The 12905-nt window shown below is 48.3% G+C and overlaps 1 protein-coding gene across 1 annotated transcript; it reads left to right on the top strand.

Moving 5' to 3' along the window:
• Positions 1 to 5152: 5152 nt before the first annotated feature.
• Positions 5153 to 6142, top strand: LOC130495743 (uncharacterized). The gene is made up of 2 exons (XM_056987237.1): positions 5153 to 5591; positions 5736 to 6142. Exons 1-2 carry the CDS (start codon positions 5153 to 5155, stop codon positions 6140 to 6142), a joined length of 846 nt encoding a protein of 281 aa, XP_056843217.1.
• Positions 6143 to 12905: the final 6763 nt, after the last annotated feature.

The raw sequence follows: 12905 nt of genomic DNA, 5'->3' as shown, positions 1-12905 counted from the left end.
GAGCGTGACCACGTCGCGGCTCAGGCAAGCATGACCACGTCGCGGCTCCGGGCACCGGCGAGCGTGACCGCGTCACGGCTCCGAGCGGCCGGCGAGCATGACCGCGTCACGGGTCAGCTCGCCCGGCCAGTGCAGCCAATTCCTCGTAAAACCATCCCGACTCTAGTCCAATCACGTACTTTGCATCCTTGCTTGAAGCCTCGTAGTTCAAATCCTTGAAATCGTGAATCTAAAACCCTCGTTTCGTTTCGATCGGAATGATCGGGAAAGTTTCGGAAAACCACGAAAGGTTCGGTTAACTAATAGATTTCAATTCATCGTATAAAACGATTACGATTATTCTAAAACACCAATCATCTCAACTATACGAGGAATTGGGGTTCCTTCGGAAGACCGATACCATGACATAGTATTTTCTCGTAAAATCGTAAAAACATCGAAGGTCTAAAAAACGGCCCGAAAAGGCCCGAACACGACCGGATGGCCCGCTTACGATTTTTTAAAAGATCAAGCTCGAGATAAATATGACGGCTTATATTTATCTTTACATAAAAAGATAAATGTCAAGTTTCCAAAGATAAATGTCAAGTTTCCCGAAGATAAACGTCAAGTTTCCCGATAAACATGAAGATCGACAAAAATGGAAAAAGCCCGATTCGCGACAGATTTGGCCCAAAGGAAGGATAGACCGACCTAGAAGGAGTATATAAGGAGAGCTTGGGGCAAGGAGCAGAGAGAGAACTTTTCCAGAGCAAACTTAGCACTTAGAGAAATTTAGGCAATTTTTCGTTTTTTACTATCGAGTTGCGATTCAACTAGGTTAGAACTTAAGTGCTAGACTAGCGAACTTACCGACAGCTCTCGTAGCCGAGGCTCTCACCTGTTGTTTCACGCTCAAGCGCGGATTCGAAAATAAGATCTTTTTGCTCTCCTTTTATTCCTACGATTTTTTTCACATACTTTTCGTCATACTGATTGTGTTGTGCGTGGCCCAGCAGATATCCGGGACCTTCAGAGAAAGTTAGGTTTACTTGACTTTCCTCCGATTTAATAGAACTCGACGGCGTGAATTTCGGTTCCCACAACTAGAATATATGAATCAAAAGCGAGAAATCGAGGCTAGAAGAGATGTTTTATTGAGTGTTTTTATGGGACTACAACGTTGGTGTATAACCCTAGTTCGTATCGCCTAAACTCTAATCTCTTAGCCTCTGAATGTTGATCCCTTGTTCTAGGGTTTGAGCTCTCCTTTTATAGATGTAGATCTCGGCTTCAAGTAGGGCGAACTCTTCCATAATAAGAAAAATGGAAGTTTCCCCTTAGGCGGAAAACTTCTGTTTTGTTTCATGGATCGGCCTGATAGAAGAGGTTGGACGAAAGAAGGGGTTGGACCCTGGTTCCTTGTCAAGTAAGGGTCTGGAAATTGAGGGCCTATCCGGAAGCTGGATGAAACTAATGCTTGGATATTTTTTTCCCAACAGTTTGCCCCTTATTACTTTATTTCATCGTTGGAATCAAGGGATAATATGTGTTCTTGGACCTTGTCTTAATAGTTTTATGTCAGGCTGAAGGGTGGTTTAGGCGCCTTGGTTTTCATGCTTGATTTTAGGCCGGGGCCGTATTGATGACTAGAGCAGATGATTGCGTAAGGCTTGAATATCCCAAAACCCTGGAAATATTCAAATTTTACCACGGTTCAATCTTTTGATGGAGAAAAGGGGGGAAGGGATGACCCCTTTAAGGGCTTTAGGCATTCGGATCCTGCGCAGGGGATCATTTGAATGAAATGGGCTTCGTGAAAAGGCCCAACGACGGTTGATTTTCCTCTTTTGGCGCTCATTTAATCGCGTGGCGGTCCCTCCGAGGTACGTGGTCGTCACTTTAGGGTTTCTTCCCTATCTCTCTTTCATTTGATCGAAACCAACCATATTCTTCTCATTTCTTCTCCACTTCTTCTCAAGACTCTCTCGGTGGCTTCCTTCTTTGGAGATCTCTTCTCGCTCTCAACAGGTAGCCGTCTTTTCTCTTCTTTTTTTTCTTCTTTTGCCTTTGTTTGATCGTTCCTGATCATGTCCGGCGATACCCCTAGCAAAACCCTAGATCCATCCACCGTAGACAGTAGGATTAAATCTAGGACTTTACACTCGATGAATTCCTCTCCCCTTTCCCCTGACCACGCGGCCGAAGTAGAGAGTTCTCGGCTCGATGAGATCGAGAACATCTCTTCCGATGATGAAGCCGAAGAGTATCCATTGATGGGTCCTGTGTTTAAAATCGGGAAAAGAGACGTTGAGGAGTGGAGGAGGAAATACAAGCTTCCTGAAGAACTCGGCATCCGGATTCCGGGTCCTTCCGACAGGATTTTGGACTTCGGAGTTGAGGAAGTTCCGATTTACGAGGCCTACTTCGAGTTGGACTTCTGGGATCGCATCCCTTCACTGATCACTAAGCTCTCGGAACATCTTGACATCTCTCTTGGCCAGCTGACTTGCCCAGCTTGGAGGACTCTGATAGCGATCCAAAAGCTAGGCGACTTAGAGGGTTTACTCCTAGGTGTGAATGAGGTTCTCTACTCCTATTATGTCGCCTCTTTTCCTGGATCGAAGGGCAATGTACTATCTCCATCCTCGCAGCGGCAATGCTCTGGTTTGGGAGATCGAGAAGGGCGCAAGGAACCGTCATCCGGTCTTTAGTGGTAGATGGGCGGAGAGATTTGCTTTGTAGACCTTCCCGGCTTCTCTCCTATTTGGCATGTAGTGGGTAGGTTGCTGTGTGTCTCTCTAATGATCCCCGACCATCATACTTATTTGTTTTCTTTCTTTGTTTAAGACGTGCCTCGCTCACCCATACCAGAAGGAAAATAGATTGCTGACCAGGTTCTCAGGCTCCCTACATAGCGTCATCAGGTCACATTCCTTATTAGCAAAGAAGCTTTAGTGCGCTGCAGCATTTGGGGTAAGTTCTTCGTGCCGCTTTTAACTCTTGTTGCCTGGTTTTTTGACTTCTTAACTTGTTTTTCTCAGGTAATATGTCAGGATCGACAGGAGAACAAGCCTTGGATGCCTTCACCAAAGCCGTGGAGAAGCTCTCAGCCAAGAAACCTGCCCCCAAGGCTACTTCTTCAGGTGATGATGAGGTTCAATTCCTCAGAAGTGGCAAGCGCAAGGTGTCTGCCAGCTCGGCCCCCTCTGCTTCCAAGAAGAAAACTTGGGATTCCGGATCAACTCCGAAGGTCTCTCTCCAGTCTCATGTAGACTTGTCAAAGGTGCTGGCTGACCTCTCTCCTCTACGACTTTCCCGGACAGTGCATGCTTCCTTCCCGTGGGGGATATCCAGAAATCATTCAAGTCCATCCAAGGCGATCTTCTCCAGGTATGACGTCTTGTCCTTTTACGATCTAATATGCTGGTCAATGTGTTGGGGAAAAATATCTAGATATAAGTTTTCTCCAGCTTCTGGATAGGTCCTCGACTTCCAGACCCTTGCTCAAGAAGATACCAGGATCGACCCCTGCCTTAGGTCCGACCCCTAGATCGGACCGACCCCTTGGAGCAAAATAGAAGTTTTCTACCTAAGGGAAAACTTCCATTTTCCGATTATGGAAGAGTTCAATTACTTGAAGCCGACATCTACAACTATAAAAGGGGAGCCCAAACCCTAGAATGAGGGATCGACAATTCGAGACTTAGAGATTAGAGTTTAGGCGACTAGAACTAGGGTTCATACACCATAAAACGTTGTAGTCCCAATCAATAACTCAATAACATCTCTTTGTTCTCGATTTACAACTCTTACAAACAAATCCTCTAGTGTTCCGTAGCACTAAAATGATCCTACACAAAAATACACTAACAGTTTGGCGCTAGAAGGAGGGGGTGATCCAACTACGTGACGATGACACTAGAGGACGATACTAACCAGACGAAGATGACTCCAAGAGAGATCAAGCTCCTCAACAAGCTCGAGTTTCTTCAGAGTCAGGTTACCGATCTTCACAAAACTCGGGAGACAACACCCGGAGGTCCAGAACTTCTCCTCGAAGTTCAAACCCTAAAAGACCAACTTGGAGAGCACTCCAAGCAACTACAGCAAAGCGCCAAGAAGCTAGACGCCATAGACGCGGAGAATCTTGTCCTCCGACAAGAGAACCATACCCTCGGTTAAGCTAGCAACAAGCGAAAGCGGTTCCGGACTAGGGTACGACCCATGGCTTCACTCTACACTCCGCGCGACAGTGAAGAGGTACCTCGTCGACCCGCCTCAACCGAAGACGAACCCGAAAGCCGAGGAGCCGTGAACGATAGGACCCGAGTACAAGTAGATAGCGATTCCGATACGGAGGACGAAAAGTACTCACCCGATGATCCTGGGATCTCAGATTCGGCCCTAGCAGCCTACTTAGAAAGAGTGGTCTCCGAAAGGTTTGGCACCATTCAATCTATGGTAGAAAGGCTCCCAGGGGCAGCTCCTCCTATTTGAAGAAGTAATCAGGGGTCCTACTCCGATACACCTTTCGTGGAAGAGATTGCTTCGGTGCAGATGCCGCGAAAGTTCTCTTTCCCGAGCATAAAGATGTATGAAGGTACTGGGGATCCTGATAATCATATTTCTCAGTACAAGCAACGTATGCTAGCAGTAGCAATCCCTCGGGATGCACGGGAAGCTACCATGTGCAAATGATTCGGATCAACCTTGACCGGCCCTGCTCTCCAGTGGTATATCAACCTGCCTACAAATCCGCAGCCCTTAGCGATAAGTTCGTAGAGAAGTTCGCTAGTAGCCGTGATCTAGAGAAGAACTCAGATGATCTCTATGAGATCCTCCAGCATAGGAATGAGCCCCTTCGTTCTTACATAGCTCGCTTCAACCAAGCAAAGGTGGCTATCCCTGAGTGCAACGCTGATACGGCTATCTCAGCCTTTAAGAGGGGTCTACTTCCGGAGGGAGATCTCTACAAGGAGCTGATCAAATACAAGTGCAGGATTATGGAAGACGTACTGTCTCGTGCTTGGGCTCAAGTAAGATGGGAAGAAGACGTTGCTAGTAGGGCCAAAGCCGGTCCGAAGTATGATCAGAGTCATCAAAACCTACAAGGAGTGACCGCGATGAGCCTTCTCACTCTAAGTCCGCTAGGGAGACTAGTAACCCGAACATGGGCAGGTATCAGCATCGACCTGTGCCTAGATCCGAAGGGATGATGGTATCTACTTGGCCTGACATCTCCCATATTGCGATATCCAAACCGGAACTGATCGGTGTCTTACGACAAATGGGTCCTCAAGTCAAGTGGCCTCCTAAGATGAGGGCCGCGGAGGCTAATCGAAACCCCAAGCGATGGTGCGAGTTCCATAGTGACCATGGTCATACTACGGAGGATTGCATAGCCCTGAAGATGGAAGTTGCCGAGCTCCTCAAGAAAGGCTACCTACGGGAGTTCCTCTCGAATAAAGCTAAGAACCTTCTAAATAAAGAAGGTCCCGGTCTCCCTATCGAGGCAACTCCTGCATTGCCACCACAGCTAGACCGGGTGATCCATGTCATCACAGGCAGATCAGAAGTAAGCAGAATTAGCAGTGCCGCAGCCAAGAGAAGTACTCGCAATGCTAGGAACGGCCAAGAGGCCGAGGGTCCCAAGCGCCTGCTCCTTGGAACAGATGAGATCAGTTTCACTGCAAGGGAGAAGGAGAAGGTCCTTACCCCTCATCATGACGCTCTCGTCATTTCACTTACCTTAGCAAACTGCTTGGTCAAGCGAATACTGGTAGATAATGGGAGCTCCAGCAACATAATCTTCCATTCGGCCTTCGCCGACCTGGGTTTGGAACCTACAGCTCTTACCAGAAAGGCAACTCCCCTCGTAGGCTTCAGTGGAGAAGTCAAACAAACCTTCGGAGAGGTCCTTCTTCCTGTGTATGCCGAAGGGGTAAACCAAGCCACGAAGTTCCTGGTTGTCGATTGCCCCTCATCATACAACGTGATATTGGGAAGGCCTTGGATCCACGACATGGGAGTTGTACCTTCAACTTTGCACCAGCTGGTCAAGTTCCCAACCCCTTGGGGCATCAAAGCGGTCAAGGGAGATCAAGAGAATGCTAGGTCTTGCTCTCAGACTACCCTTAAGGGAAAGACTCAGGTCTTATAGCAATTACAGAAGGAGCTTCCGGCCCCACATACTGAAGAGCCGGAAGTGGAAGAAATGGATGAGGTCCCGCTCACGGAAGGGAACTCGAGCCGAAATTTAAAGATAGGCTCCAAGCTTCCAGAAGGCTTGAGAAGGAGACTGGTCGATTTCCTAAGATCCAACTCCGATTGCTTTGCCTGGTCTCATGAAGACATGCCTGGAATTGATCCCGATGTTATCATGCATCAACTCAAGGTGGACCCGATGCATCATCCTGTCAGACAGAAAAGGAGAAAATTTGCTCCTGAAAGGGACGAGATAATCAACGAAGAGGTCAAGAACCTACTAGATGGTGGATTCATACGAGAGGTGCAATACCCGGAATGGCTAGCCAATGTGGTGGTCGTCAGGAAGAAGAATGGGAAGTGGAGAGTCTGTATCAATTTCACGGACCTTAATAAGTCATTTCCTAAAGATCCTTTCCTTTTGCCTCACATCGACAAACTAGTCGACACAACGGCTGGTCATGAGCTGATGAGTTTCATGGATGTGTTCTCTGGGTATAACCAGATCCTAATGCACCCTGACGATCAAGAGAAGACCTCATTCATGACCTCAAGGGGTATCTACTGTTACAAGGTTATGCCTTTCGGATTGAAGACCGCCGGCTCGACCTACCAAAGGCTTGTCAACATGATGTTCGCCGATCAGATAGGGCAGACCATGGAAGTCTATATTGATGACATATTGGTGAAGTCCCTAGACGCCGAAGACCATATCTCAAACCTTCAACAAGCCTTCACCACTCTCAGGAGGTACAACATGAAGCTAAACCCTTCAAAGTGCTCGTTCGGAGTAAGCTCTGGAAAGTTCCTAGGGTACATAGTCACCCACAGGGGCATTGAAGCAAACCCAGAGCAGGTGAGAGCGATCCAGGTGATACCTTTCCCTCGCAACGTCAAGGAGGTGCAAAGACTGACAGGAAGGATGGCCGCCTTGAGCAGGTTCATCTCCAGGCTATCCGAAAAGTCGCATGCCTTCTTCGAAACCCTGAAGGACCCCAAGGACTTCCAATGGACCGAGAAATGTGAGCAAGCCCTATCCGATCTCAAGGCCTATCTCACTACTCCACCTCTCCTCTCAAAACCCTTGGAAGGTGAGGTTTTGTTGCTCTATTTGGCGGTATCGGAACACGCAGTCAGTGCGGTCCTAGTAAGGGAAGAAGGAAGAAAACAGCATCCTATCTACTACGTGAGCAAATCTTAGTTAACGCTGCCCGAAAGCTACGTCCCTACTATCTACCCGCTATAGTCACGTCGAGAAGCTGGCCCTTGCCTTAGTTAACGTCGAGAAGCTGGGCCTTGCCTTAGTTAACGCTGCCCGAAAGCTACGTCCCTACTTCCAGGCTCATCAAATCGTGGTAGTCACCTCCTTCCCCATCAAGGCTGTTCTGCATAAGCCAGAAGTGTCTGGACGACTAGCAAAATAGGCTATAGAGCTGGGGGAATACGACGTGATCTTCCGGCCTGCGACAGCCATCAAATCGCAAGTCCTGGCAGATTTCGTAGCTGAATTCTCTCCTGCCATGCTTCCAGCCGTGGAACAAGAGGTAAAGCTCCGTGATAGAGAAGGGGAGAAAGGCGAATGGACACTGTACGTTGATGGATCTAGTAACGTAAGGGGCGCAGGCGTGGGACTGGTCCTAACTCCCCCCACGGGAGAATCAGCCTCAAGGGCCGTACGTTGCAACTTCAAAGCAACAAACAACGAAGCTGAGTATGAAGCTCTAATAGCAGAGCTGACACTCGCCAAACAGATGGGAGTGGAAGATATCCAGGTCTTCAGCGACTCACAACTGATCATAAGCCAAGTCCAAGGAGACTATCAGGCGAAAATCCGAGTATGATTTGATACCTATCTGTGGCTAAGCGACTACTCGACAGGTTCTGACATTGTAAACTCACCCAGATCCCTAGGGAACACAACTCCCAGGCTGACCCTCTAGCTAACCTAGGGTCTGCCCTGGCCCTAGGTGAGCATCCCACCACTGGTACTCCAATGGCCCGCGACCGAAAAGGAGACGGAACCTGAAGAAGTATCTGTGGTAGACGAAGGAGAGACCTGGATGACACCCATCATCAACTATCTAAGGTACGACACCTTGCCCGAAGATCGAGACGAAAGTCGGAAGATAAGGCGCCAAACTGCAAGGTATTGCTTTTCTAAGGGGAAACTATACCGAAGATCCTTTTCAGGACCCTACCTACGATGTCTTATCCTTAGAGAAGCTGCCAGAATAATAGAAGAACTTCATGAAGGAGAATGTGGTTCCCATTCTAGTGGTCAGAGCTTGGTACTCAGAGCTAGAAGGGCAGGATACTATTGGCCAACCATGGCGAGGGACTCCCTCAAACAAGCCAAGCTCTGTAGCCAATGCCAGAAGTACGCGCCAATCTCCAACCTTCCACCAGAGAACCTCAAATCCTTAAGTTCTCCTTGGCCCTTCCGAAAGTGGGGCATGGACATCGTAGGAAAGTTTCCTATGGCACCGGGGCAAAAGATTTTTCTCCTAGTCGTGACAGACTATTTCACCAAGTGGGTGGAAGCTGAAGCACTAGCCAAGATAACAGATCTCCAAATCAGGAAATTCCTATGGACTAACGTGATCACACGCTTCAGAACTCCCCATGAGATCATCACAGACAACGGACCCCAGTTCACAAGCTACAACTTCCGAAAGTTCTGCAAGGACTGGAACATCAAGCTCTCCTACTCAGCACCACGACACCATCAATCTAACGGCCAAGCCAAATCCAATAACAAGACAGTGGTGAACATGCTCAAGAAGCGCCTAGAAGACGCCCACGGGCGCTGGGCAGAAGAGCTACACGGAGTACTCTGGGCCTATTGGACAACCCCGAAGACGGCTACCCAGGAGACTCCCTTCTCCCTTGTCTATGGTGCTGATGCGGTGATACCTACAAAGGTGCACGTAAGGACCACGGTTTCTGAATTCCTTTTCCAGGAGGAGAATAACGAGCTAATGTCGCTGAGTCTAGACCTACTCGACGAAAAGAGGGAGGCGGCCCGCCTTAGAAATGCATCCTATCAGTTGAAAGTCGCCAAGAGCTACAACAACAAGGTCAGTTCCAGAACCTTCCATAAAGGGGACTGGGTCCTAAGGCGAGTCTGTGACCACACAAGGGATAAATCAGCCGGAAAACTCGCTCCTGGATGGGAAGGTCCCTATAAGGTAATAGAGGTGCAAGGGACATGAGCCTATAAGCTGGAAGACAGCAACGACAAGGTCCAACCCAACTGCTGGAATGCGTTGCACCTCAAATTCTATCACTTCTAGAGTATGATGCGGCCATCAAACCAGTGGTCGAACCAGAGGTCAACCAACCTGCCCAAACCGGCCACTTTGGAGGTACCAGCGACAGAGGTCCAGTCCCAGGCGAATATCTCAACCACCAGAAGGTCTTTGTGGGAACCAAAATTCGCACTGTCGATTTTTATTAAGTAAATCGGAGGAAAGCTAAGTAAACCTAACTTTCCCTGAAGGTCCGGATTCTCTGCGACAACCAACGACAAGTGATCAAATAAATGCGGAAAGGTTTTATTAAGATTTGAGACTGGACCTTAAGGAAGGCTGCCTACGTACCCCTTTCGAGGATCAAGTCGGACGTAGTTCAGTTGGAAAGGTTTGAACAAGAGATCGAACTGCCTGGCGGAGTTCGTCTAGTACGAGCGTTAGTCATAGAAACGGGCATGTCGAGAATAATGCCTAGGGTTTCTATGTGCGGAACTCTAAGTAAAAGGATTTTTAGATCCTTCCGAGAGAGACATGAGTCTGCGGACAAGAAGAAAATAGAACGAGAGGCGGCCGGACGTTCTAGGTCCTGCCTTGCTAGTCTACCGCCTAAATTCTAAGTTCTTAAGCAAACATGAGCTCTCTAGGTCTCCAATCTCGGATTTGCTTTCCCTCTAGGATTTTTGCTCCCTCCTCCTTCTCTCCCAAAGCTCCTTTATATACTCCTTCTTATGACGGTCTATTCTACTTTTGGGCCGCGAAGCGGGCTTTTTCCATTTTCGTCGGCCTTCATGTTTATCGGAAAACTTGACATTTATCTTCGGGAAACTTGACATTTATCCTTCCGGAAATTTAGCATTCATCTTGTTACGTAAAGATAAACGTAAATCGTCGTATCTATCTTAGATAATCGTAAACGGACTGTCCGATCGCGTTTGGTCCCTTTCGGGCCGTCTCTAGGACTTCTGTTGTTTTCTACGATTTCTTCGGAAGTTCTTCATTCGTTCGTAGAGTTGAGACGAGTCGTGTCTTAAGATAACCATCGCTGTTTCGTACGAAGAATTTAGGATCTTCCTTCCCGTCGATATCTTACGAGTTTCCGAAGTGTTTCCGACGGTCTTAGATTGGAATAAGAACCGGAGTTTCGTACGCGGAATCTCAATGATTCGTCCTGCGAGGACTTGGGAAAGACTCGAAGTACAGACTTCTGATGGCCGGGGACTGGGACTTGTGTACCGGAGATTGTTGTCCGAAGACCCGAGCCAGCACGGGCTAGCCCCCCGGCGACCACGGCCAGCACGGGCGCTAGCCGCCGGCGGCCACGGCCAGCACGGGGCTAGCCGCCCGGTGACCACGGCCAGCACGGACGCTAGCCGCCGGCGGCCACAGCCAGCACGGGGCTAGCCGCCCGGCGACCACGGCCAGCACGGGGCTAGCCGCCTGTCGACCACGGCCAGCACGGGCGCTAGCCGCCGGCGACCACGGCCAGCACGGGGCTAGCCGCCCGGCGGCCTGGGTCTCGGCGAGGGCTTCGATTTGATATCTTGCTCGTTTCTGGGTCCTCACGGTTTGAGAGAACGAGCTCTTTGAAGTTTCAAGGCGGATTCCTTGTTTGCTTTCGACGCCTTGTTTTATGGAAAGTCCGCGCACGATAAATATTTTTAGCCGTTGATTTCGAGATAACCGTTTTTGACCCCAACAGTTAGCCCCCCAGCCTGTAGACGCGGAGACGATCTTGCGGGCGGAAGATTATGAGTTGAAAATCGAACGTTCATTGCGGAAATCCACATCACCTTGATTGGCGATCTTGAACGTGACGTCGGGAAGACCGTGAGTTCGTTGCTTAATGTGAAGAAAGAGAAGAACATATGTCCTCGAAAATCCGTCGTCTTCAACAGAAGATTCAGAGTCTCGAGGAGACGGAGACTCGCAACTTCGACTCGATTCTCGCTGGTCTGAAATCCATGTGCACCCTTGTCCTGGATTCGGAGGGTTCGGAGGACCAGGACCAGGCAGTCAAGGATCGCGAAGCCGGCGCATATGAGACATGCAGCGGTGGTGCGATCAATGGAGGCGACGGTGAGACCGTTCCTTCTTTGGGTGAGTTTTGAGGATGAAGGTGATGCTCCGGGGAGCGTCTAGGTTTATCAATCCATTTAAGGATTTTTATTTTGATTGTGTTTCGGCCGTTTAAGAGGCGATGATGTTTATTTGCGGGACTGCTGTTGGTGGCTTCGAATCCCGGTCTTTTTTCAGGGCATCTGTTGAACTCTGCGGCTCAATCTTTATAAAATATTAATGTTGCGTTTTCAGAACTTCTGTCTATCGAAGTTAGAGGGACAGGGTGTGAGTTGTCGTCTCATTCCTGCCTCCCTGATGATCACCGTATCCGTCGTTTGTACAAAGCGAGATTTTCCCGCGGGTTTACGATTACGCGAAAATTCGTGGAAAACGTACAGACTTGAGTGAAAAGACAAGTTTTGGGATCTCGCGTCGTTGACTCTTTGCCTATGAGATGTTAAGATACCAGCAAGGCTGGGTTTAGGGCAAGACCTAGGTATTACTCTCAGACTGAGGCTGTGCGATGACAAATCGGCTTTCATTTTGCCTGTTTTGTTGATTTTAACCTGATTTGTTACCGTTTTAAAATCCGCGAAGTGGTATCGGCTTATATGATTTGTCTGGCACGAATCGAGCTACTTCCTTTACGAAGTGCTGAACCAAATTTGGATTTTTTGTATAGCGCGCTATGGATCCTTGTCGGATATAAAAGAGCCTACCTTAGGTGGCTTGTCTGTTTAGGACGTTAGAGTTCGTTTGTTGTGATTAGCACAACGATATGATGCCGTTTAGAAGGCGTATGAAGGGTTTTAATCGAAAAACGAATGTTCAGGCACGAAGCGACGTCTCGCAGTGCTTTGAAGTTTGTTTTTTCTTATGCCATAAAGGACTATGGGCTTTTAGAAATCGCGGAATGTTTCCGGGCGATAGTTTATGATTTATTTGGTGGATACTGGATCCATTGTTGAGGCCGTTTAGCGATTTGGCGAGTTTGTTGCGAAGAGTTTCGAAAATTCGGTTTCTGTGTTTGTAAAGAGTTTCGAAAATCCGGTTTCTTCAAAAAAGTGGGATTATACAAGCATACACATTTCAAATGTGTACGAGTTAATTTTCCCTTGTGCCGCATTTCAAATGTTCGCGGGCTTGGAGATGTTTTGCGAATGTCCGTAGTCAGAAACTGTTGTTTCAGTTTGGACGTGCAAGTTATTAAATTTTTGATCGAGGAATTAGGACCAGGGGGTCGCGTATATTTGACCCAGGGAGAAGTGTCTACCTTCGCTTTGCTTCGCGAAGTGTTGGCCTTCCGGGATTTTAAGGACGACTCGTATAACTCTTGGAGCTTTGTCACGAGTGTTTCTTTTCATGCTTTGTTTACGGGGCGTTATAGAACTTAATCAGTCGATGTTAAGT

The sequence above is a fragment of the Raphanus sativus genome, chromosome 6 (assembly GCF_000801105.2).
Source record: "Raphanus sativus cultivar WK10039 chromosome 6, ASM80110v3, whole genome shotgun sequence".
Taxonomy (NCBI): domain Eukaryota; kingdom Viridiplantae; phylum Streptophyta; class Magnoliopsida; order Brassicales; family Brassicaceae; genus Raphanus; species Raphanus sativus.
The sequence above is the reverse complement of the archived record's forward strand: the minus strand, read 5'-3'. Positions and strand labels throughout refer to the sequence as shown.

What these genes read in the sequence shown, in the direction of transcription:
- LOC130495743 (XM_056987237.1), top strand. Translation starts at nt 5,153, where the DNA reads ATGGGCAGGTATCAGCATCGACCTGTGCCTAGATCCGAAGGGATGATG. An exon ending in CAGTGCCGCAGCCAAGAGAA is followed by an intron (nt 5,592 to 5,735) that starts GTACTCGCAATG and finishes CACTTACCTTAG; the next exon opens with CAAACTGCTTGGTCAAGCGA.